Genomic DNA, 27395 nt, shown 5'->3' with positions numbered 1-27395 from the left:
AGAGGCCAAAATAGATTTGTTTAGCCATGTTTCTGATAAAACAAAGACGTCAGCGTCAGTCGAGCTCGCCCAGATGCGGACAAAATCTAGTTTACCTAACAGACTGCGCACATTCAAGTGGATGAAACCCAACCCAGACCTAGCTTTAAAATCAGCAGGAGTAGCAATCTGACTACTACTACTGGGCGGACCAGGGTTAGGTTGTACATTTCCTGACAGTAATAACAACAACAAAAACAGGCATCTTTTCCTCTTAAACGACACACATACACCGTCATCTTCTCTAGAATCACCAGCAAAGTCTGTGAAAGTGTGATTAGAGCTTAAGAAGCAGTCCTGAAGAACCATCATAGATAGCAGGCAAACAAAAAAGCCCACCGCGGGTAGCAGAACATACCCGAATCCAGTAGACCTCTCAGGATTACTAGAGATCTTCCCACAGTCCAAAACAGCAAACAGGCACAGCAGAAACATGACATGTGCCATTCTCCGATGTTCCCCGGGCAAGAACCCTCCTCCTCAGCCACACCGCAGCCAGGAAAGGTGGAAAGCAAGCCCCAGCTGTGGCGAATCCTCCTCCGCACAGCAGCACATGCCCGACGGGAGCAGGCCCCAGCCCGAAGCGTGGAGCCACTCAGTCTCTCCGCGACGTCCTCGGGGCAAAATCCTTCTCCGCACAGCCGCACTCCACAGGTGGGAGCAGGCCTCTGCAGACCACAGACACCAGACAGGTGGAAGCAGACAGCAGCCGGTGGAGCCGCTCCGTCTCCTCGCAACGTCTTCGTCGGGGGGAAACCACCCAAGCACAGCCGCACTCAACAGGTGGGAGTGGGCCTCCGCAGACAACAGGACAGGACCAACAGTGACACGGTCTCAACACGAGTGACACGGTCACTTTCTGATTCGGTCATGCAAAAGGGAGGGGTGTGACAAATTGTGAAGTGTTACCTCCGCCAGTAGACAGATTGAAAGTAGGCTCACAAAGGACCTCTTCTTCACAGATGACAAGCTTTTTATTTTCCTCTATGGATTTTTCTGCACATTTTGACAGACAATGCACAGAAGAATCAATAGCAGAAAATAAAGATAGATAGAACAATTCAATCTGCTGACAAAATGTCGTTCTTACAATAGTTTGATGAATGTTTTGTTTCTTTTTTCACAGTTTTTGACAAGAAATAAAAAAGAAAGGGGGTTATTATATATTGTATATCAATTCAGGCTTATTTTACACCATTAGTGTTGCAAGTTCTGTAATAATATAGGCCTATGCTTCTTTTTTCAGATGATGGTAAGCTGTCATTTGAAGAGTTCAATGCTTATTTTGCGGATGGGATCCTGACTACTGAGGAACTGCAGGAGCTTTTCTATTCCATAGATGGCCGAAAAACAAAGTGAGTTTTAAATTGCAATCCCTAATGGTGAAAATGTAGTGATGTATTAACTAGTGCCTTTCACAGTTAGAAATAAGCCTTAAAAAAACTAAACAGCAAGTGTTTGAAGCTTAAAGGCACAGCTAATGTGTTCCTTTCAAGTAATCAGTCACAGGCTAAATGTCTCACAAGCCTTGCAGCCAAACTCAAGCAGGCTGAATGAATGTTTACCCCCTTCCTTTGGACATAAAACACTCTGGAATATAGCAGCCACTTCAAAACCTACTCCCCCAAAATTGCAATCAGAGCAATCAGCCTGAGGGTCGCTGCTGAAATCACTGGTCTGCAGAGAATGTTTAAATCACTGCAGCCACAGTGGTAAAGACCATTTCTCCCCTGTTGTGGTAAATGTGTTTTGGATCCCATATGGTAATGGTTTTAAGTTTGATCCTTCCATTTTTCCTTATTGTCTTTGGCGGATAAGGGATTTGTATTAAGGAGACATTGGCAACCTCTTTCTGACTACACACTTCTTTACATTGAGAAGAATTGATTAATTTACTTCATAAGATGTTTTTCTGTTGTGAACCTAACAAATTAGAGTTCGCGTGGTAACTGGCTACAACAACTACTCAGTTCTTCCATCACTGTGTGATAAATTGCTCCTGGACATGCTGTAACGCAGGGATTGTCACTGATGTGACACCAGCCCTCAGACCTGTCCCACTACGCTCCAAGCTTTGAGTTGGCATGAATGTATCTCTGATGTCTCATTAAAGGGCTTGCTTGTTCTGAATAACGGTGCTGTCAGAAATATCGCTTTTGAAACAAAACCCATGTTCTTATGTTGATGATGATCAAATTCACAAAGCACAGATAGTATTCCCTCTCAGCTTAAAACAAAGAAAAATATAAATAAATAATGTTTTTGTCATTGTAATGATAGCCTGTGGGACCTATTGTCTCTACTGTTTTTCCCACACACGCTGTTTGAGCTTTCTAATAACACCAGCCATTACGCAACTTCAGTTGTGGTGTGCAGCTGGCAGTGAAAATGACCTGAAATATGTCATTAAAGCAACAAGGGAACTTTTCATATACTTAATAATGATGCCGCCTTTACCAAGCTGAGAACAATTTAACACCCAATGTAATAATTTGTGCCGGGACAGTTAAACAAAGGAATATTGATTCAAATGTGTTTACAACGGTGGAGTAAGGAAAGAAACACATAACTGTTTTAACTTGTTTTTCTATCTTGAAAAAGCTATACTGTATTGTTCACGTAGATTGCAAAGCACTATCCAAGCAGAACTAATATGAATGCTTGTGTTGTGCTTATTATACGCCTACGTTTTACAAATATGTTTAACACATCTTATCTGTGCTGTCTTATCTTGCAGAATTAGAGAGCAGCGTGACTTTGACTTTCCCTAATTAACTTTCTCAATACATTTGCCATTTATCTCCTCTTATGTTATGCCCTGCAGCAATCTGGAAACGGACAAGCTATCAGGTTGGTGCATTGTCTGATTTAATAAGCAGCATTACTTTCATTTGAGTAGAACTGCTGTATTTAAAGGGGACCTATCATGCAAAATGCACTTTGTGATGTCTTTTATACATAAATATGTGTCCCCGGTGCGTCGGGGAACTCACGCAACGTCAGAAAATAAAACCCTCAATCTTTTCATCTGTACCCAAATCTTTTAAAAACGGGTGTACAACGAGCGGATACAGATTTCCATCCGCTGTGACGTCGGTGGACCCACAGAAAGTTGCTATCAGAAACAATGCCTGACGTGTTTTGGACATAATCTCGTCTTTGTTTACATTAGCAAGCCTCAGAGCTAACCTGTACTGAAGAGCACATGTGTTTAAAAAGCAGGAAATAAAAAAAGGAACTCTCCTTGTGATAAACCTGCAAGAGAAAAAGCATTTGAGCTCCATACTATTTCAGAAATAATCCTTGACGTGGTTTGAATTTAACTTTATCTCCGGTATAATTCTGATCAGGCATTAGCTCCGCCTCCTCTTATTTATTTTTTTCAAGCTAAGGACCCACAATCTGCCTTTTCTCTAGCAAGGCTTCAAAAGAGGGGTTTGAGCAATATGAGGCATGGCTACAATGGGTGATCTGTTTGGTATTTTGAAAAAAAAACTTCACAGACATGTTTTGTATAGGTATGGCCCTACAATATATTTTTCAAATATAGCATGATAGGTCCACTTTAAGATAAACCAACATCAGAGATCGTCTTATTTGTGTATCCATATTCTTAAGGATTTAGTAGCACGGAAAATCTTTGCAGCAATAGTTTGACATTTTGGTTTCACTATTCTCCTCCAACTCTCCATAAGAAAGACAATATGGGGATTTTCCAAAATGTCTTACTATTCCTTAAGTCCTCTCTGTTCTTTAGATTTTGCTTAGTGAAAGACATATTATAATGTGCTAGAACCAACAACACAACCAACATTCATCTGAGACACTGATATAATCTGTCAGTATGAAGAAAAAAACATGGCACAGATCTATTGCCCTATTTTTTAATCATCTTAAAAATGCATGTGTGTCAAATGGCCTCAATAAAGTGATGAAATAGGGCATGGACCTGTAAATAACATTAGCACCCAGAATAAAACGTCTGCATCATTTATTTAGTGGAAATAGCTTTTTGTCCATCTGACGTCAATAGAAGTTGAATGTTTTCCATGACAAAGTCTTCCTTCTACAGTTTTTTTTAAGTGTGAGTTTCAGACAGGCTTCAATTCAGGGATATAACCTAATTGAATCTAAGTAAGAAGAGTGTGCAAGGTGCTACTGATCCGTTAACCTCGGGTCTCTCCGTACTCTTTGGTTAAATGGAAGTCTGTTTTTAATTAAGAGCAAAGAACTCATTTATATTAAAGCATTTCTCTGCTTCACTAATCTGCTTTGAAGCACTTTCCCCGCACATCTTTACTTTTATCAATTTTATTTTTTTCTAAGTTCTCTGAACTCAATTAGTCATGACAGTATATTGAACATGTGTAGGACTTTATTCATCATTTGGTTATATCTGCTATCCAATAATTTGTTATGGCTCCTGTCTCCAACTGTACACAGTATCCATTTCTTTTCATGGAGAGCATTGAGTGTTATTGGTGCACTGGCATGTCAACTTTGAATACATATTAACACAACCTGTTTAGAAAACTATGGATATTTTTATTTCCCATCTTTAAAATATCCAAATAGACCTTTGCATGGTTTTCTTTTAAGAGTTATCTGTCATGGCAACATATAAACTTTTGACTGTCCTGATATTACAATGACATTTACAGCTTGTTTACTGTTTCCTATTAGATTATTTCTCTCAGCACCTGGGGGAGTATCTGAATGTACTTTCATCTCTTGAGAGTCTGAATATTTCCATTCTAAAGGCTATGGATAAAACTAAAGAGGTAAGTTTTGCATTATGTAAATTTGATTTAAATCAAGTTTGTTCAGTATAAAAACACATGCTGAGTGAATATAAGTAGGCTATGTTATGAAACTGACACAAACAAACACACACACACAAACTTCGCAACAAGAATGAGACCAGCTAGCAGCTATCTGCTCTCTTTCCAGTGGTAAGGCAATCTGCTAATCGACCCACTAAAGCTAACTTATTATCATTTTCATTAGTTGAGTTAACTACATACAAAGACATAACATGTTCATTTGCTAAATAAGTAGGCAGATTTTAGCGGTCTCCCCTTGTTTTCAAATGTCTTGCTAAGATAAGTTAACATGCTGGTAGAGGTGGCCTCATATTTACAAAGACTGTATATAGTTACTGCAGAGATATGAGAGTTATATCGGAGTGATGGCTAATAAGCATATTTTTCAAAATGTAGAACTGTTTCTCACAGTTGGTCCAGAGTTTGAGATAATCATTAAAATGTGTTATCTCAGATTGTTTCTAATGTAGCCTAAATTTGGAGAAACGTATCAACTCTTTATTTTGAAACAATTTGACACTATTTTCGAAACAAAAAGCCCAAATAAACCTAACATTAACCTCCCCAGGGCATGCATTATTTAATTGCAGTTAAAATGATATTGTGAAATTGCCTCAATTATTTGTAGGTAACAACCTTGAATCAAGGATTTGACTTGTAATACAACCGCAAACAGCAATGCTTGTTAAACAACAATAGGAGAGGAGATGTAATGCAAGGGGACACCCTGGCCCCCTTCCTCTTCATCATGGTCCTGGATTACGCGCTCAGGAAGGCCATCAGTGGACGAGAGCAGGATCTCGGCTTCACTCTAACACCAAGGAGGTCGAGACGACACCCCACAGTAGTCCTGACAGACCTGGACTATGCGGACGACATCAGCCTGCTCTCCGACAGCATGGAGCAAGCGCAGGAACTCCTGAACAGAGTGGAGTCAGAGTGTGCCAAGGTTGGCCTGAGGCTAAATGCCAAGAAAACTGAGGTTATTACCTATAACATCTTACCAGAACATCCACCTCTGACAACAACAGAAGGCACTGTGCTTAAAGTAGTCAAGGACTTCAAGTACCTGGGCTCATGGGTCAACTCAACCGAGCAAGATCTTAAGGTGAGGAAGGCACTTGCATGGAGGGCCCTGAACGGCATGACCAGTGTATGGAACTCCAACCTCTCCCGTCAAATCAAACTCAGCTTCTTCTATGCAACGGTAGAGTCTGTTCTCCTCTATGGCAGTGAATGCTGGACCCTGAAGCCAACCCTGCAAAAGTCTCTAGACGGATGCTACACCAGAATGTTGCGAGCAGTATTTAACATCAGCAAGAGTGTACATTTAACCAACAACATCCTGTACGAGGGAATACCAAGGGTGAGCGAGAAAATTGCAGCCAGGAGAATGAAACTAGCAGGACATTGCCAAAGGCATCAAGAGCTGCCAGCCGGCAAATTGGTGCTGTGGGAACCAACACACGGGCATCGGTCACGAGGACGTCCCGCACAAACATACGTGGACGTACTCAAGAACGACGCAGGAGCACAAAGTACCAATGAACTGGCCAGATGTATGGAGAACCGGGATGACTGGAAGCGACGATGGAGGGCTCGTCTGAGGACGACCTAGAGAGAGAGAGAGAGAGAGAGAGAGAGAGAGAGAGATGTCTGCTGAATGATTATGCATCCTGTCCTAATTAGATCCGTTGTTCCTCTGATCTGGATCTTTTCTGAAGGTATTGGAATGGGACAATTCTATAGAGCATTTTGCAATAGCTAGTTGGCAGCTGTGGTCCGTCAGTGTGTGCTCTGGACTGCTAATTCCATGATGAATTTCCACTGGGGGCTACTTGTCAATTTAAGTTTGGACACAGAGAGCTGCGCTGTTACTTTAGTAGCACATTGCATGCAAAGACTCCTTTGAGAGTGCATAATCATATTTGAGTTTAGGGATGCAAGCAACAATTATGGCACCTATTAAAATCCTTCCACCTTGGAATTTGGATATGAGGTACTGAATAATGCACGTGTTCAAATAATTAATTAGCCCATTTAATTGTAGCTGTCTCAAAGGTCTACCTGGTACTGTTTTGGAGAATTGTGTCTTGTCTCTGAATTGCTTTTAATTTTGTGTTGCTTCTAGTTGTGCAATATAGGAATAAACCTGTCCTTCTGTGCGTCACTCTGTCTCTCAGGAGTACCTGGGTTCCAGTGTGTTGGGCCAGTTTGTCACCAGGTTCATGCTAAGAGAGACATCCAGTCAGCTTCTGTCTCTACAGAGGTCCCTGCAGTGTGCCATGGAGGCTGTTGAAGAGCAGAGCAGCCCTGCACCGTTAGTACTGAACAATTACACTGTATCATTTGTTAATATACTATACATATTTCAATATATTCTCTCTACTATAACATAGCCTCAAACTATACTTCCTCACCCTGACGAAGGCACTTCACTGAAACGCATTAAATGCAACTAAAGAGGATTCTTGATTGGCTAAAGGTTACAATTATGTATCAGGGTGGCATAAAAGTTGAGCTTACTTCCAGTGCAAAAGCACATTGAATTAGTATGACGGAATTGTGCAACAAAAACACATTGGTTTTCTTTGACCATGCCCATCTTTCCATAACTGCAGCCATCATGGTGTCTGTAACAAGGTGCTTCGACTTAAACCTAAAAAAAAAAGAGAAACTTCCTGTTGGCATGAAGTCTCTTCAGCATTTTCGTCCTTTTATGTTTTGCATTGTAACTTTATTTAATTGAACATTTGTAGGGGTTAACCTTAAGTTTATCAAGGCCTCTTAACAGCACCTTCGTTACAGCACAGGTGCAAGTTAGAGCATGGAAGCTGCCTACAGTAAAATACACAATCAAACAATGACTTTTTCTTTTCTTATTTTGCACAGTTTGGTAGATGAGTGCTAGTCCTTATACTACATGTAACTCTATAAGAAGTAAGTCCATATACAGTAAAACGATGTATGTGAAGAATCGTCATGTAAAGATGGTGACACTCAAAGCAAAACTCTTGTAAAATGTGCTATCCACAACTGATTATGGTGAGGATTACATTTAGTGATTCTCTTAGGAACCATCTTGAGAGAGTTTTGCAGATCTAGAGTTACAATCTAGAGACAATCATGAAAGTATGATAATACACACAATGGATTGATATTTTCTCTGCCAGGACTTAAACAATGATGTTCTACACTGGGAAGCATCAGCCTGCAGGTTAACATTTGGAAGCAAAGATGCTTCAGCGAGTTGCTGTTGTTTATCAAGTTTTGGAAGGGTGCATGATGTTGCTGAGGCCTGGTGGAGAGATGTGTCAATACATTGGAGGCAATTCATCTATAGCTTTGCAAAACCACAAACAGTCAAGAAAAATGCTACACTAAATATATTCTTCTTCTACCACCTATTTTAGCAGCCCTTTACTTGAAAAGTTGACCGACTTCCAGTGTCACAGCTCTCTGTCAATCGGATGTATTTGTCACTCAGTTGTGACAGCTGCACAACCTCTATGCCATTCAAAATAAAAATGTTGTCAGTGAAGTCAGCACTGGAAAGGAAATTCCACTAATCAGTGCCACATCGAAAGCCCCCCCCCCCCCTCATTTTTAACACAGCACTTATTATCTGCTACTTTCTAACAGTAAATCAAACAGTTGCTTCACTAATAGGCATACTGCTTGAAATTCAATAGTACTGTCAAAAAGCCTAGTGCTTTCATTTAAATGTAAAAAGAGCTCACCAATTCTGCTTATTGTTGCAATGGAAACACTGTTTTTTTCTGAGCATTGTGGTTCATCAGAGACCTGAGCGATTCTTTGATGCAATACTTCAGGGGTGGCCAACCAGTCAGAGGTTAAGAGCCACATTTTTTCTATGTTACTGCAAAGAGCCACATCAAACAGTTTTTTGTTTTCTGGAGACAAGATTTCAACCACGTCACTGATGCATTTTTGTGGCATTGGGATATATATTTTTTAAATCCTCTGGAGCAGCTGTTCGATTATTGTTATTGATTAATGCATCAGTGTTTCTTAGGGTCAAAAACACTAAACTCACAACTTAAAATGAAAGCGTTTAGTTTATTTAATAAAAGAGCACATGTTCAATGTGAAAAGTGACAGTAGTTATAGATTATTTGCAATTTGGTGCTATATTTAAAAAAAAAAAAATTATAAATATTTTTTAAACACCTTGAATTCCAGGGGGGGGGCACGGGCTCCGTTGGCGGGGCGCAGCGCCCCTCCAAGACAATGGTAGGGGAAACACTGGATAGTGTTTAATCAACGATAGGTTTCCCCCCCCTCAAAGGTGATTGGTTCACTGCATCGCAGGTATTATTGTGATTGGCTCTTGGACAACATCAAAATTAGACGCGCTGTCATCCTCTCATACTGACACCTGACACCACACATACACACGTAGGGAGAGCCGGGACGAAAGTAACACGGGACGAAAGTAACGGAGCGATTTTATCCGAGCCCAAACAACTTTGACCGGCCAAATTACGTCAGAATTATTAGCATTCAATACTTAACAGACCTACTAAATATCAGGTTTAACTGTCAGGAGTAGCTAGTGTTGTCACGGTACCAACATTTTGGTTTCGATACCAAGTCAAGAATTGCGATTCCGATTCTTTTTCGATACTTTTCTTAAAAAAAGGGAAACAGTCTTAAATGTAATTATTGTGCTTTATTTCACACCAGAACCATAACCATAACACACATTTTTAAACAATGAGAACAATAAATAAAATAAATGACAATAATTCGTATTAAATCAAATCAATACATGTCTTATAGACAGGCCTCGTGGTGTCCGTAGGCTTGCCCTCACTGTCAGAGATATAGCTAAAATACTTCAAAATGTCGCTTCTGGCGTATTTTTTGTCAACAAGCCGAGGCGCAGCGGCAGTTGCACTCCCACCTGTATGGAAGCAAACAAGAGACAGAAGTATTTGAATTTTATTAGACACCGAATTTATAGCATTGAAAATAATTACTTTGAAAATCATGAATCTGAATTTTTTTTGCTCCGAATTTATCTATGTGAAATAAAAATGTAAAAATTCAAGTTAAAAAAATTCGAATGTTCAAATTCAGATCCCAAAAATTCAAGTGAAAAAAATTCGACGTCAAATATTTCGGTGTTTAAAATTCGATGTAAAAAAATTCGGTGTGTAAAATTCGACGTCAAAAATTGCGATGCAGCCTCATCCGGGCTACTCAGACAGGATAAGCAATCGAGCCCTAATGCAATCAAACCGACTTCTGGCCTATCAGAGCCAAGCGGCAAACCCCGGGACAGTGCGGTGAAGCCCAATGCTGCAAACTGTAGGCGATGGATGCAGATGGGAGCAATTCCCGTAGACCCTTTGTTAAAATGTCCAACTTAACATCAGAAAATGAACATGTTTCTAGCCTGGATCTACAAAAACATATTCTGTATATAGTTAGATTCCCCCTTCATGACAACGGGGCTGCTGCTCCTAGCTCCTCTCTGCTAGCTCCGTTAGCTCCGTGATGCTACAGCGGCTCAGCTCATGAGGAGAACACTACTTGAACTCGGCCATGTTTGTTGTGTTGGTTCCTGGTGGACTATTCGTCCTGCAAATATAGGATTTATCTGCCGTTGAAACAGACCGTCCATGAATGCAGTTTCTTCGGTAAGTCAACCCTGCGTACTTTATGTTATGTTACTGGTGTTTTTATTAAGCTAACGTTAATGAATGTTTAGAGTTGGGTTAGCATTTGAGCAATCGTAGCTCCATCTGTGCTAACGATGCTATGCGTAGCATCCAAGAGTGTAAAACATTAAGTGGGATGCTACTGTATATCAAAAGGCTTCTGTGCGAGGTTGCTAAAATAAGGTCATCCTTGTACGTTAGATAGTTAGTTTGCTATTTAGGTTACTGTATGCATTGTTAAGGTTCATTTAAATTCGCTATGCTCTACTATAGCATAAAATAGACTAGCTAACGTCAACGTATTGTTGAAGAGAGGCTTAGTGTATATTAAATCAACCTCACAATGAAATGTGTGTATCTTTAAAATATGAACGTCACATTTCAAGATAATAACGCTCCCTTAGATATTGTAATATGGTTTGTTGAACTGGAGTTATTTATTGCAGCTAACCGCCTATCCGACGAACGACCCAAACATTGTTGTTTTTAATATTATTACCAATGCCTCTTTTAATTGTATTATCCTCACACTTGAGAAACAGCCTTATCGTGGCTGTAGAACAGAACATGTAACTTAATTCCTGCATTTAAGGACGATGAATAGCGTAGTCAATGCTTTAGTGACAAGGAAATGATTTGTTTAAATATTATATATGACGTTATCTGTGACTTCAGTGGAAATGAAGCTTATCCATTGCATTGCATTTGTTCAATAGGTTTGTGTCTTACCCTTACGTGTGTGATTACATATGAATATGGCATATGAAAACAAATTAATTTGACTGACTCATGAAAACCTCATCCAAAGTAACAGTAAAATAAAAAGGACCTACACAATAATACTCAATCAAACTGATACAGTATAAGGACTGTGATATCCAGCCATTTCTTAAGTATAACAATAAGATTATGACCTGTTTTTAAAAGAAGATAAAAAGTTGTTTGCATGGAAAGAAGTCTGTAACCCATGCATGTAACTTTACATCTGTTTGTTCAAAGTCTCCTTAAGGTGATCCAGACAGGCTGGACCAGAGGAGGAGAGACAGATCTGGACCAGAGGAGGAGAGACAGACCTGGACCAGAGGAGGAGAGACAGATCTGGAGTCCTAGCAGCAGAGAACTTCAGCACGGATTCCAAGGTACACCTTTTTCATGCTTTACAAAGAATGCATAAAGTAATGACTCCAATACACTGATAGACATGCCATTAAACATGACTGAATACTAGATCACCTACACATCAGTGATGTTGAGTGTACTTTCTTAGCAAAAGGTTACATTTACATTTTACCAAGCAACATCACATAGTGAGAGCTGCGACCCTTTGTCTTTCAGTGAGACAACCGAACATAGCAAGCTTCTACAGTTGCACTAAGTTTTGATAACAGTTAAATATTATTTTAATAATACATTTATTTCAATGTTGATGAATTTAGAATGGTTTATTCATAATCTGATTATCTTTGTAGTACACTGTTGGATTTAAAAAACACATTCAAATAAAAAATCATTATATTTATGAACAAACAAACACACCTCTTTCTTAAATAACACACTTGCTCTGCAATAATATGTTTTTTGATATTTCTGTTAGGAAAGGACACGCCTGAGAGACAGGACTGCTTCACCATGTTCTCTTTCTCTGAGGGTCCAGAAGAACATCCAAGAGGGAAAGGAAAAGCTGATGTGATGAGATTTAAGAGCAGTACAGGACATTCACTAAGAGACACTTGTATTGTAACACAAAGACCTGCACACTGACTAGTTTTGTAGTCTAACAGGAACTTCATTTGTGTTGTTTTGTGTTTTACGTTGCACAGAGACAGTGTGATTGTCAGGCCTATAAAGTTTGGCAAAAAAAAAGTCAGCTGATCAAATGCATTTGCACTTTGAGCTTCACATCACTTGTGCCTTGTGCCGCCGAGTTTGGAACGTCATAAATAAATGGTACCAATCTTCAGTCAGATGTGAATGTGTAATTTAACATTTTCAGTAAGAATAACGGACAGCAAATACAATTTATTGAAATGTGAACTAAAAGTTATCAAGCATGAACCATCACCATTTTTAAAAAAAATAAAAACGAAATAATATACATAAGTTACACTCAATGTTAATCTGTTAATTGACAGGCTAGGCCTGTGCAGGTGGTAACAGCTATGCCCAGCATGGGCTAAGTTCTGTAGGTGCAGCTGGTGTAAGTCCTCCTCCATCAGGTCTGCAGGGTCTTTCCCTGCGAGGAGGACTCCTCGCAGGGAAAGACCCTCAGCCCTCTCCGGCCAAAGCAACAGACAGGACGTTCATAAAGCTGAGGTCTCCCCCAAAGTCTCTAATCATCCATCCTGTGAATATGAGAGGGGAACAAATAGTGTAATAGATGCTTTGGACAATAAGAAATATAAAGTTAACTGTTGAGTTGCTCAGTTTTTTAGATTGACAGGGTTTAATAACACAAACAAAAGGAGAGAAATAAAGATTGGTCTTTCAATACATTGTGTTGATTTTGTCTTTTGAATTGTTTGTCTGAAGTCAAGTAGCTAGAACTGTTACTTATAGTTTGAATGATACAGTCTGGTTATAATGTGTGGAGGAGGCATCACAGGTAAGAGCACCATTTGTTGTGTTCCATCCACAACACATTGATGTGTGTGTATTTATTTATCTACTATTTCTTGAATCATTACTGTCAGTCCAAAACAAGAGATTTTGTTTTGGTAACATTTAAAAAAAAAAAAACATTATCTCTTTTCCACTACACTATCTTGAATACTTTAGTTTGTACGTCACTACATTTATCCAACAGCTTTAACATTGTAACGGTGTCACTTCGGACTCTGGGTAATTATGACAGCATGTCCTACTCAGAGCCCTAGAGTCTCTCGGGCTCTGGTCCTACTAGTTTGAGACTTTGAACAAACCAGACCTTCATCTATTAATGTAGAAAATAGTCGGCACATTACACCATTATGAAAGTAATAATTAGTTAGCTCATTGTTCAAATGAGCTCCAACTACAACAGTTAAGTCAACTCGTGCATCGGTAATAACAATAAATCAAATGATATAATATAATAGAATAACTTGTGTCTACTTTAAATACTCTAACAACACTTGTTGCTAATTATACTAGCATACTTTTACTAAAGTAACATTAACATGTTTAAATGCAGGGCTTTTGTAAGAGAGTATTTCGTATAGTGTAGCATGGTCTACTTGACTTATCTAACCGAAGTGATCGTTACGTTACTTTGCAAACCGTCACCCCCCCCCCCCACACACACACACACAAAAGGACACGGTAACGTTGTGATTCACTTCAATTAATGATAACTACGGAGCTTGCTAACAGCAAGGCACAAGGCTACTTCACTCATTTAGCTAATGTAAGATACAAATGCTGTCGAGCCCTCACTGCTTGTAAGATAAAGAGCACAAACTGACTACTTACCCGAGCGGCGAGCCCCGCTGTTCTCCGTCATTTTTCTCCCGGGTTGTTGTGATCACATGACTGACAAAGCCGTGCTCTGATAGGCCAAGTCAGTTTGATTGCATTAGGGCTCGATTGCTTATCCTGTCTGAGTAGCCCGGATGATGCTGCATCGCAATTTTTGACATCGAATTTTTTGACATCGAATTTTTTGACGTCGAATTTTTGGGATCTGAATTTGAACATTCGAATTTTTTTCACTTGAATTTTTACATTTTTATTTCACATAGGTAAATTCGGAGCAAAAACATTCAGAGACATGATTTTCAAAGTAATTATTTTCAATGCTATAAATTCGGTGTCTAATACAATTCGAATACTTCTGTCTCTTGTTTGCTTCCATACGCTTGCTGCCATGCTTCTCGTTTTCTCACATGCTCTGGCAGCTAGCGCGTGCACGAGAGAGGGGAGGCACTTGAGCGTGCTTGAGACAATAGAGTCTGGCTGCAGACCGCAGCAAGGAGGCGGATCGTATAGGGGCGTTTCCTAAAGGGTTATGAACCCCGCCCCCACGTATTTCTTAAAGGTATATGACGCTCTCTGTTTCTCATTTATTTTAATGCTTTGAATGAATCATAAACGAACTTTGAAAAATAATAATTATAATTAATTTGCATAAAGAATGAAGAGTATACAACCCACAGAGAAGACACATTCATAAATTGTAGGCATATAATTTTCACTGTTTGTGCAGTGGTAGTAATTATTATTCAAATCAATCAACTACGTTTTATGGAAGATATTGCTGTATATCATTTAACAACATGAGTAGAGGTTTCTGTACACGTAAAATACTGAAGTTTAAGTTACTGTCCTGATGTGTATCATTCATTTGTTCATGTTGTGTCTGGTGGTAAGATTAATAAATTAAAAAAAATATATATAGTACATACAAAGAGGAAAGTCTTTATTAAACAAACATTTTATTCTTGGAAGGTGCCTCCAGCATCATAGAAACAGTCAATGCTGCAGAATCCTGCCAGCTCATCTTCCGAGTACATCCCAGAGAGTTGTCCTCTGCGCCCATGTCCCCTGTAGCCTTCCGAGTTTTTGAATGAGCTTTGATATTTATATTTTAATTGGATTGCTTGTTAGTTTATGCAGCTCAAGGGGTCACATCATTTGTATAATATAACTAGTGTTTTTGCTTATCGATATTAGGAAGTTTTTATTATGTTACATTCTTTAACCTGTCTTTAATAGTGTTAGGTGAGCTATTAAGCATGTGTTAGATGACCAGTGACTCTTCTCTAATCATATTACTTTACCACATTTCTGATGATGCCATAACTAATGTTACATAATTATAGAAGACACATCCGAAGTGTTATTTTTACATATTGATTAGCAGCCGACATTTACTGAAAGGATGCGTCCGTCTCTCGTCTGGTTCATTACAGTTACAACCTTAATCAGTACCGCACATCTTATTACTCAATTCAACCAACCAAGCTAGCCATGTTGTCTATCCGAATCCATACCATATGATTTGATTAAGTTACAGTATGTAGGGCAGGCCTACTTATATTTCCAAGATAATACAACAGTACACTAGCATCATGCTAAGTGCTGGTTAGCATCACAGCATATACGCTAACCTTAGGTCAATTAGATGATCAGCTTTGGTAACACAAATCAGTATTGTTACCGAGCCTGATAATCTATTGACCTATCTAAATTTAACGTTATTACAACAGTAGAGTAGGCCTGGTTGCAAACGGGACTATAGGCCAACGTGTTTATACCATCATGCTAAGTTAGCTAATTTAATACCACAAACATTTTTACCACATACAACTATTATTTACTTTATTAACGCTTAACGAGGTTGGACAGTCGATGTTGTACTTTGATAACGAGACAATTGTGTGTTAAGAAAAATGACATTACAATAAATATAAACATGCATCTCTGGAAAATACTATTACCCAGTGGCGAGCCGTGACTTTTATACCTAGGCCCGCTGACCCCCCTTCCCTCGAAAAAAAAGAAGAGATATTACGTCACAGTTTATACTTCAGCGGAATATCAAAACAGCGGTCCGGGGTGCAAAACGCATCAATGACAGCGACCCTCTACCACACAAAACAACACCATTTATATAAACACCTATCATGACAGGGCTCCCACAGCCAAGTAACAATTGCAAATGAATTAAGACGGCACCGCGGCCCACATTGAAAATGACTTGATGATCAAATCACTTAAACACAAAGTCCATCCTCCTGTCCTTTTGGATGAAGCACTTGATGGCGGGGTCATGCAGCTGATCCTTTGCCACTACAGTTTATCATTGTAACTCAATCTTGAAAATGACTCGGTTAATAATTTCGGAACGATGTCATCACTATCACTGAAGTGAGCCATCATGAACGAATTTATGCTAATCATAAATCTATCGATCATAAATCTATCGTTTAGATTTATGATTCGAAAATAATAAAAGTAGGGTAGACATGTGGATATTATCCGGCTGAACAAAACGTGCATTTATCTAACAGGTTCGTTTTCCACAGACCTTATTTCGAGCTATCTTCCAAAATCCTATGGAGAAATCCCACTGCTTTCTGTCGAGGGAATCCGAGCGCAGCTTACTTCCGGGTTTTAGGACGCGTCACTGCCAGTGGCGAGCCGTCAGGGCCCTCTAGGCCCTCTGTGAGGGCCTAAGATATTCTAAAAAATAATATTTGAAAACATAAACAAAAAAACATTTTTTTAAATATATTTTTTAAAATATTTTGTTGTTGTTACATTTTTCATTAGTTTTACCAAAATAACTTGATTTAATTGTATTTAAAATAATATTTCCAAAGAAATAAATCCTTCAAATCTGCCTGTTCAGTTTCTGTTGGAATGTGAAGGGTTAAATGCCGTCTCTGCGAGTTATGTGAAGACGGGAGAGCTTGTTGGTCCCTCTCTACATTCACAGAGGGCCCGCTATAGTAACTCAATGAGAGAGTAATGTCAAATGACAGTACAATTGACCAATCATATCTTCCCTCTAAATGGGCGGGCTTTATTTTCGCGGACTTTATGACAAGTTCCGCCCGCTGTGAGGTCTATGCAAGTGGTGCAGTGACGCGTCCTAAAACCCGGAAGTAAGCTGCGCTCGGATTCCCTCGACAGAAAGCAGTGGGATTTCTCCATAGGATTTTGGAAGATAGCTCGAAATAAGGTCTGTGGAAAACGAACCTGTTAGATAAATGCACGTTTTGTTCAGCCGGATAATATCCACATGTCTACCCTACTTTTATTATTTTCGAATCATAAATCTAAACGATAGATTTATGATCGATAGATTTATGATTAGCATAAATTCGTTCATGATGGCTCACTTCAGTGATAGTGATGACATCGTTCCGAAATTATTAACCGAGTCATTTTCAAGATTGAGTTACAATGATAAACTGTAGTGGCAAAGGATCAGCTGCATGACCCCGCCATCAAGTGCTTCATCCAAAAGGACAGGAGGATGGACTTTGTGTTTAAGTGATTTGATCATCAAGTCATTTTCAATGTGGGCCGCGGTGCCGTCTTAATTCATTTGCAATTGTTACTTGGCTGTGGGAGCCCTGTCATGATAGGTGTTTATATAAATGGTGTTGTTTTGTGTGGTAGAGGGTCGCTGTCATTGATGCGTTTTGCACCCCGGACCGCTGTTTTGATATTCCGAGGGAAGGGGGGTCAGCGGGCCTAGGTATAAAAGTCACGGCTCGCCACTGGTCACTGCACCACTTGCATAGACCTCACAGCGGGCGGAACTTGTCATAAAGTCCGCGAAAATAAAGCCCGCCCATTTAGAGGGAAGATATGATTGGTCAATTGTACTGTCATTTGACATTACTCTCTCATTGAGTTACTATAGCGGGCCCTCTGTGAATGTAGAGAGGGACCAACAAGCTCTCCCGTCTTCACATAACTCGCAGAGACGGCATTTAACCCTTCACATTCCAACAGAAACTGAACAGGCAGATTCGAAGGATTTATTTCTTTGGAAATATTATTTTAAATACAATTAAATCAAGTTATTTTGGTAAAACTAATGAAAAATGTAACAACAACAAAATATTTAAAAAAATATATTTAAAAAAATGTTTTTTTGTTTATGTTTTCAAATATTATTTTTTAGAATATCTTAGGCCCTCACAGAGGGCCTAGAGGGCCCTGACGGCTCGCCACTGCTATTACCGCTGTTTTAACTTGTTGTTCGGCCATCGTGAAAGAACGAATGACTTATTCTTGCGAGGATTTATAAAAGCAGCTGGAATCCCTTAAATTGCATTACTGCCACCTACAGTATGTATTTCTGCTGAGTGTCATTATTCTATTGGATCAAAAAAGTTAGGAAACGCCCCTATACGATCCGCCCCTATACGATCCGCCCCTATACGATCCGCCCCTATACGATCCGCCTCCTTGCTGCGGTCTCGCTTGAGAGGGGGCGGGACTGCAGGCACGGCTGCAGTGCAGGGAGTGGAAGCAGAGCGCTGAACACACACGGCTCTTATTAAAACGGCGCTTTCTCACCGGAGGACTTTCCCCCCGTCAAGTACCGATACTAATGAAACGGAGGAATCGTAACGTTTTTAACGGCAGGGTATCGCGGTACCTTTCAAGTATCGGTACACCGTGCAACACTAGTCAGGTGTCAGTGTCTCTCCCCCAAACTCACACATAGGCTATACAATTCGATATGAACTGAAGAGCCGCATGAAACTAGGCAAAGAGCCGCATGCGGCTCGAGAGCCGCGGGTTGGCCACCCCTGCAATACTTCAATCAATTCAATGCAGAGGATGCTCAAAGAGAAACAATCCATCAACGACATTTAATGAGTAAAAGCTATCTTTCCACAGGTCAATGTCATAACAAATGGCTTTCAAACACTTTCAACTGACTGCTTACATTTGAAATAACAAGGATACTTTCTCTGGCTACCTTATTTGACAGCTTGCAGCTGAGTTTGTCTGTTCCACTGTGTCAGCTCCCCTCTCTCCCCTCTGGGTAGCACTCTGGTATTATTGGAAATAATGTAGTGATTATAGCCAAGGTGAATTATTGAGAATGGACTGGGGCAGGCAGAAGGGAAGCAGCATGAGAAAAGATGATATTGGTGGCATTGAAATACAGAACAAGTGAGTCATGGGGAAAGGGATGGCCAATAAAGATGAATACAAAAATGAAATGAATGGCGCAGAATGTCTAAGATGAATAGGAAAAAAAGGACAGAGGGGGCGTAATGAAAGGCATGATGAGGATCTTTTTTGGCCACAAATATTAAGATTGTGCAACTGGGTATAGACTATGGAAAGAGTGTGTTAGGTGGGGCTGAATAAGAGACATGGTGTATTGAGATGGCGACAAACAGCTTATTTCTCTCCTCTGCCTCCCTGCAGTGGATGTAAGGCTGTTGCAGTGGCCTTTGGGCTCCAGGCTGTTCTCAGCATGAGAACCTCCTAGCAGTGTGCTCCCTCTGCGCTGTCAACATGACGCTGTGCGCAGACACACACACACACACACACACACACACACACACACACACACACACACACACACACACACACACACACACACACACACACACACACACACACACACACACACACACACACACACACACACACACAAAAGGAGGTAGAAAGATGCACACTAACAAGAACAAACTAATGTGTGTGTGTGAATATTTGATTGTGTAAGTGCAGGGGCCTATCCCACTTTCTTAAATCTCTTTCTCTGAGACATTAACCTCAGTGTTGACTTTTATCAATTATTGATGAATAAATGCATCCTTCCATACCTTGCTCCTTACCTTCCATATATCTTTTATCAATAATTCCATTTCCATTCCCGTGTGACTACCTGGGTCTGCCAAATCTTCTTCTTGGTTTATTTTTTCCACGTACCCCGCTGACAGATGCTGTCTCTCTCTCTGATGTTTGTCTGCCTGGGTCTCCACTGTGTCATGGCAGGAGAGAGGTAAAGGCCCCAGAGCTGACAGCAGTTCAAAGGAATGGCAGGCGGTGTGGTCGCAGGATCCAAAATAACCTCTCCATGTCCCCCTCAGATCCCTGCTCCAACATCCTGACCACCGGTAAGAGGAATATTACATAATATTACAACTTTTCTTTAATAATCAACCTCAACAAATCCCTCAAAACCTAAAGCTTACTTATCTCCTTAACATTTTATTTGAGAAATTATTTGAGACATTGTCCATAATTTCTCATTTGTCTGTCTTCAACTACTTTTTTTACTGAAAATATAATAATTTCCTTGGAGATTGTAGTTTTTTTTTAACACATTCCTCCAATAGGGCATGTGCTGCCAACTACTTTATAGCAAGAATGTATGGCAGCAGGATGGTTTATGTGGGATTGACTCAAAGTAAACTTCAGTGTACATTTTTATCATGAAGAAATCACCGTTTCTTTTAAAACGCCAACTCGAAATGAGATGGTGTTTTTTTCTAAAGACAATTCTTTAATGTTAAGCTTAATTTCTTCTTCTTCTTACTTTTGTTGATAGACATAGCATCAGATATTGAGCCTGAAGGGAAACAAGAGTGAACCCTGACTGTCAAATAACAAATTATTATACAGTATATATATATATTTTTTCACAATATATTTTGTTCTGAATTCTGAAAGGCTTTTGATTTCTCTATATGAGAGTTGATGTGTAAGATACATTTCTACAAGTTAGTATTGCTCTCTTTTCTCTGCCCTTGTCAGCTGATGTCCATCTGTTTGGAAATGGCTGGTCTCTTGACATCAATGGAATATTAACACATTTACATTGCTGTTGGTAATTCTGATGATTTAGTACTGTTTTGTCTCCAGGTGTGTGCCTGGAAGATGGAGAGAACTGGTGCTCTCAAGTCAACAGGCTGCAGCTGCTGCTGGATAAGCTGGAGTGTCAGGTGGGAAACTCTTTTTTTCTAAATCATTTATATGGAAGAAGGATACAAATGAAATCTGACAGGTTAGGCCCCGGACCAGAAGGGGGCCCCCAAAGAAGGGAGATTAAGAAGGTCCACAGCAACGACAACATGAAACACCCTTTAATTTACTGCAACGACATGTCGGGAAACCCCCTCAAGGCGGCCCCATGCATAGCGCGCCCTAAAATGCTGCTTCTTATCTTAAGTTTCGTTGCCTTGCTCCGCTCGGCGGGTGGTGGAGGGGGGGGGGGGGGTGTGCTGTCGGCTGCGCGTGGCGATGAAAAGCTGGTTCGAGGGGCCCCCAGTGAATGTTTGCCTAGGGGCCCCACAGACTCTAGAATCGGCACTGGGAGCAGGTAGAGGGAGGTGGGAGTGGGACAGGGATTTTCCACAGGCTATGTGTTCATAGCAAGTTCATAGCCATGCCAGTTAATTGAAAAATGTATAAGACAATTTTGCAGTATAAATGATGCAGAGTAAATAGTAATGCATTAGCATTTTGAACATTGTTGAGCACATATTTATTAATGTGTTGACTACACAGCTACAAACACATGGATGGACACATGGGTTTCACTTCAATGGTTCAATGTTTACTTGTGAAAAGGTGTCAGCTTAGTGCTTGAATGCTTTCAGCTGTGATAGAAACCACAGCCTCTTTGCACAGACCTTTTTATGCATTTTCAGTTGTTTAGAAACTTTAGATACATCAACTAGATCCAATATTGTACATCCCTACTCAACTTTGCACTGCCAGCATAATTCATATTGGTTTGTAGCAAACAAAAGAGCATTTTTTCTCATTCCATTCTTGCTACCAGGTCTCAAATCCTCTATCACACTCTCCTGCAACCTCTTCTGCTCAATCTCATTTCTCTCTGTCTGTTCTGTTCTTTATTAACTCCCGTTATTCCCATCTTTTGATGTTCATTCTTCCTCCCCTTTGAATCTCTCACAAAGCATTGTTTCTCTCTCCAGCCCTGGCTTCTGCCAACCAACAGGGACTCAGAGTGCAATTTCAAAGCAATTCATAATCTGCAGGATGTGCGGGGTGCAATATCCATCCCCACACTTCAACGTCACCACCATCACACACACCTTATGTCCATCTCGCTTCCTTCTCTTCTCTCTAAAATGCAACATTATTCGTTTTTTTGCCTTAAAGGTTATGTTCTCTGTGTACAAACATAGATACACAAGAACCTAACCTTCAGGATGCAAAACTCATTCTGTTTTATTGTATTCCCTGTATTTCATTTTTCATTAAATCATACGTTTGAAGACTGCTCGTGCCTAAGGATTTTTGAAATAAATAAATCACGTGTGGTGAATAATATTTTTTTCTCTTGTTTTTCTTATAAAGTACATCTTTAATCTTCTTTCTTTAGTGTGGCTCTGGCTGACATTATACCATCATTCCATTACCCTCCTTTTATTTATAGCTATAAGAAATACAATGGCATGATTGAATGAATGGATATAACCTTTATAGCCCCTTAGGGAATCTGACTGTCTTGCACAACGGCCTTTGAAAAATGTCAATTCACACAAATTAACTCATCAGATATTTTATAAAAGAGCAAGAGAAAAAAATGTAATAGGTTCTTTCGTGGCCCATGTTGCATCCTTCAATTAAGTTTCATCAACATCAGGCCAGTACTTTTTCTGCAATCCCGCTGACAAACATAGCCTCCTTGTTTCAGGTCATTATTCAATGCAATACAAAAGAAATATGCTTAAATTAAACTTGTAGTCGTTACCAAATAGTTGTCAGAACAACATGTTAATTGAGAAAAACAAATATTTCCTTTGTTAAGATATTGTAATGAATTGTAATGAGTACTGTCTACTTAAGCAGAGAATACATGCACCTTCTGTGTGTGTGTGTGTGTGTGTGTGTGTGTGTGTGTGTGTGTGTGTGTGTGTGTGTGTGTGTGTGTGTGTGTGTGTGTGTGTGTGTGTGTGTGTGTGTGTGTGTGTGTGTGTGTGTGTGTGTGTGTGTGTGTGTGTGTGTGTGTGTGTGTGTGTGTGTGTGTGTGTGTGTGTGTGTGTGTGTGTGTGTGTGTGTGTGTGTGACCAAGTTCCTCCGTGCTTTGTTAACGTCGCTGGTCTAGCCTTGCCTGCATGTGAGTCCCTGGCCCAATTTCAATGTCCACACTGGCAGACTCGCAGACTTTGAGGCGGGTTCCTGTCAGTCTGTAAATGTTTAGGGCTGTGTCAAATCGTCAATTGCCTGAGGGCTCTCTCATAGACATGTTGAGCCCTTATTGCAGCTCTGCAGATTTTGCCTGAGGGAATTACTCACAATCAATAGATTTGACATCATAATACAGGGGGAGCCTGGAGGCATTAACAAAAATGGTACACAAAGAGGGACGTGGGTGTTCTGCTTTGTATGTTAAATGAACAAACAAACTAATTGGGTTTGTTATAAGATGGCACATAAAGAGAGAAAAACAACCATAGGATTCATTACACATCTAATGTATTCATCATTTAATTTAATTTGCATTTGTCTGCTTAGTAAATTGATTATTTGACAATTTCCGTATGTCCATCTTGATCAAATCAGGCAGTCAAAGCATAACAAAGGAGTTTGAAACCTAAAATTGCCATTGTAAAGTTAAAAGGATAATACCACCAGTGCTGTCCAATTTGTATTCATACCATGTTGAGTCCTTGAACCCTTATGCACTCAAGCAATTAGCAGGTGCAATAGTTAATTCCTCAGAGTTCAGTGCTGAAGGCCTCAGAGTCAATATTGGGATTTGACTCTGTGTGCCCCTCTGGCTAGCCAATGGCTGATAACGTTTTCCCGACCGATGGCGTTGTTGATAACAAAACTGCCACCCTCCAGTTACTCCTTTTGTTTACCACTGTTAGCTCTGTCTGCTCTCATGCCCTTGCACTGTTCATACTGTTAGCCTGGTTAGCTGTTAGCTGCCGGCTCAGCCATATTCATGTTGAGAGCCGTGTGGAGGCAATCCCTCAGTGCTCTGAACTCCATGGCAACCTTAAAATCAGATAGAATCAAATGTTTTATAAAGAAATATGCTTATACTCATGGCACCACTGACCTTTCTTTCCTGAATTTAACAGAGCCAAGAACTTCTCCTGCATCATTCATATGTAATACCTTCTTGTTTCAGGGTCCAAAGTTGGAGCCACTCAAAGAGGATACGCTGGCCAGCACATACAAATCTGTAAGTCCAAACTCATATAAGAATATCTCCTGGGATAGTGACCGGAGTAAAGAAGCAGTGACTAAATGTAGCAGGTATTATTGAGCAGATGTCATGGTCCAGTAGTATCATTTGTTGTCATGACAATCAGATTACAGATTTAATGGCCAGAGGGTTTTCACACACAGGGAATTTGCCTTGGTGTTGGATAAAGTAAGAGAAAATAAAAGATAAAAGCAAGTACTGCCAAAAAAGCCTTATTAATAATTTATAAACTATATATTTGCTATAATTATAAAGTAAAACATTTTGACATTATATCTGATTTAAAATGAAGAACTGAATGTGCAGACATTCACAGTATAACCCTGAACGGTAAATATTGAGATAAAGAATAACTTACTAAAGGCTCACACTCACAGGTATAATTAAATGTAAATGCCAGTCATTACAACACTAAATGTTAAGTTGACATTTTACAGGTTCATAAATGTTGCATAGCCACACACACACTGAAAACAGCGACTGTTGCTGATGGAGTTTTTTTGTGTCCTTATAAGCCACATTAACATTTAACAGACAGCATTTCATAGCAATCAAACACTTCTCTGTCTGAGTTATTATAAAGAACAACCCTATCTTTGTCTGCATGTATTGTGGTTTCATTGCAATGATTGTGTCTGACTGCAAATCAAGGAGAGTACAAACATAGAAAGAACTCACATAATAATGTTATGTTAATGATAATTTTGCTTTTTTTTTAAAGCCATCATACTTCGCCCTTTCTCCTTTTTTCAACATAATCGGTGCATGTGTCTTTATAAATTACAAAGAGTGGAAAGACATAGTTGAGACGATGCCACTTTGACACTGATAAGATAAAAGTACAATTGTATTCAAAGCATATCCCCATATATAACCCCCCCTTAATTACATATTTAACATGTGGTTCTACTCCATTAACACCCCGTATATAATCATTCTGATTGTGTACACCTCCAGTATTGACAGTATGTTCCAAAAAACTGACAGCATATCATTTTAAAACTATTTGCATCTGTACTTAGCAATGTATTCTCTCTGAAAAAAGGGCATTTTATCATCCAGTTTGTTTACTTCCCCATTTTAAATCTCAAGCATCATGTTTGTTTTTTTCTCAAAAATAAATTATACCAACGTTTTATGTTTTTGGGCACATTTATACTCATCGCGTCTATTAAAATCAATATCTGACAAGCCTCAAAGCAAAAGGGCCGGTTTGTGTTCAACAGGCTCACCTTGAGAAACGAAGAGAGTAAATCAAATTTGGTTTGAGTGGACGCACACAGACTAAAGAACATGCTGACTCATGATACACTTGAGTGGTGGAAATAGAGTGAAATCCCCCACAGAGAGGTGAGAGTGCCAGTGACCTATTGTTAGGTGTGACAGTTATACAACAGGAATAGTAAAGTGATTGTCGGTTTTACGTTATTAAACTGGTTGAAAAGAAGGAAAATCATAGAAAAGGCATTGCTTTTTTGTCTCTGTCTTTTAAGATTTTATAGTAAGTATATAGTGTCCAATGCAAACAAATATTAAAGAGAAAAGAGACTCTCCTTGTTACAAAAAGCTCCAGCCGATTTTTGTTTGATAAAGTTGGGAAATATATGCCAACAAAGTTTCTGCCACGAAGCGATTGACCCTAACATCCACTTTTTACAAACAACATGTTTTGGTAGAAAGTTGCAAATCTCAAGAGATCTTTAGAGATTGATTTATCAAAACTTAACCTACAAGGCACATACAACCAAAAAAGTGCCTCCTTGTAATGAAGATAACTAACCTTTTTAGGGCAGATCCAAGTCTGTGGAAACGGTGCCAATAAAGGATAAGCCACAAGACGCGTTCTACTTCCTACTGGTTGCAGGGGTGACTCACTCTTGTATGGAATTGTTGAGAAAAGAAGAAGAGAGGGCAGCAGGTTGATGCGAGGATGCTGAATCACTGCCAGTCGGGGAGATGTGGCTCGTTAGTTGGGCACATGAATCAATAAAGGAAGAAAAACTATTTCAAAGCACTTTTCCTCTGTCAGGAGGTCTGTGGATTGATATGGAAAGCAGGTGTTTTATGACACATTTTCATGGTACATTCATTTTAGATGATAAGTTAGGTTTGCTGGTAAACGTCAAGAAACAGTGTGAAAAAAACGACTTACTGACTTACTGTTCAAAAACTGATCTGACAACACTGATCAGGGGTCATGGCAACGCGTTTAATATAGTGCAAGTATCCTCAGCCATCTGTTAGGCAACCGTTACGTTTTTCATAGCGTTGAGAAGTCTTTGAATGTACCTACTTTATGTTAGTGGTTACGTTTTACTCACACAGATACATTGGCTAACAAAACTGAATGTACTACCAAAGTGCTTTTAAATGAGAGCAATACCAAGTGATGTAATGTTTAGTTATTTATATCTCATCTGCTGTTAATTTGAGAGAGATACAGTATTTACCCTTAGGAAAGTGTAATCAGTTTCTTATCAAATGATTCAAAATTATCCATCTTGACATTATATCAACACACCTTTACCTCAGGGGGTAATGTGAGCCTAATGTCACACACACACACACACACACACACACACACACACACACACACACACACACACACACACACACACACACACACACACACACACACACACACACACACACACACACACACACACACACACATAGAAACATGTTCTTTTTGACAGCCGATGCGTCATCTCATGATTTTCCCATCTCTCTATCCTGTCTCGTTTCCAACAGAACATCCTGCTTGTTCAGAGGCAAATGTCGGTGCCAGATGAAGAGCTTGACAACTTCCGGAAAGTTCTGAATAGCTACATGGAGGCCACCGCAGCCCACTCTGACAACCTGCAGTGAGTGGTTGTTCTCAGACAAGGCAATATATATTTTACAAATTGTGCCAGGCTCTGCTGCCGAGGTAGCCTTTAGAAAATTGAGGAAAGGTTGAATCAGTTGGACTTGACAACTGTGAGTAAACTGAGGAAAATGGATTGAAAGCTGCTGTTACTGAAACGTTTCCATTAGCATTGTATCATTTATGCTCCTCTACTATAATAGCAGCTTTTGGCAGACCCCAGACTGTGAGCAGCTTGATAAAAAATTAATGAAATTGTTTTAATAACCACTTAATATTTTCCCACCGTCACTAACCTAATTACGGAAATAGAGTACATTTTCTCTTTA

The 27395-nt window shown here is 39.7% G+C and overlaps 1 protein-coding gene across 1 annotated transcript in view; it reads left to right on the top strand.

Moving 5' to 3' along the window:
* Positions 1 to 27395, top strand: part of necab3 (N-terminal EF-hand calcium binding protein 3) — a 55783-nt gene that overhangs the window by 23526 nt on the left and 4862 nt on the right. The window contains exons 3-10 of the mRNA XM_034198450.1: positions 1286 to 1394; positions 2864 to 2889; positions 4723 to 4820; positions 7046 to 7182; positions 20003 to 20124; positions 20873 to 20952; positions 24123 to 24176; positions 26952 to 27064. Coding sequence (XP_034054341.1) covers positions 1286 to 1394; positions 2864 to 2889; positions 4723 to 4820; positions 7046 to 7182; positions 20003 to 20124; positions 20873 to 20952; positions 24123 to 24176; positions 26952 to 27064 — 739 coding nt within the window. The remainder of the gene's footprint in view (positions 1 to 1285; positions 1395 to 2863; positions 2890 to 4722; positions 4821 to 7045; positions 7183 to 20002; positions 20125 to 20872; positions 20953 to 24122; positions 24177 to 26951; positions 27065 to 27395) is intronic.

Source organism: Gymnodraco acuticeps, unplaced genomic scaffold (genome assembly GCF_902827175.1).
Source record: "Gymnodraco acuticeps unplaced genomic scaffold, fGymAcu1.1, whole genome shotgun sequence".
Taxonomy (NCBI): Eukaryota; Metazoa; Chordata; class Actinopteri; order Perciformes; family Bathydraconidae; genus Gymnodraco; species Gymnodraco acuticeps.
Note: the sequence above shows the minus strand (reverse complement) of the source record. Positions and strands in the feature narration are given on the sequence as shown.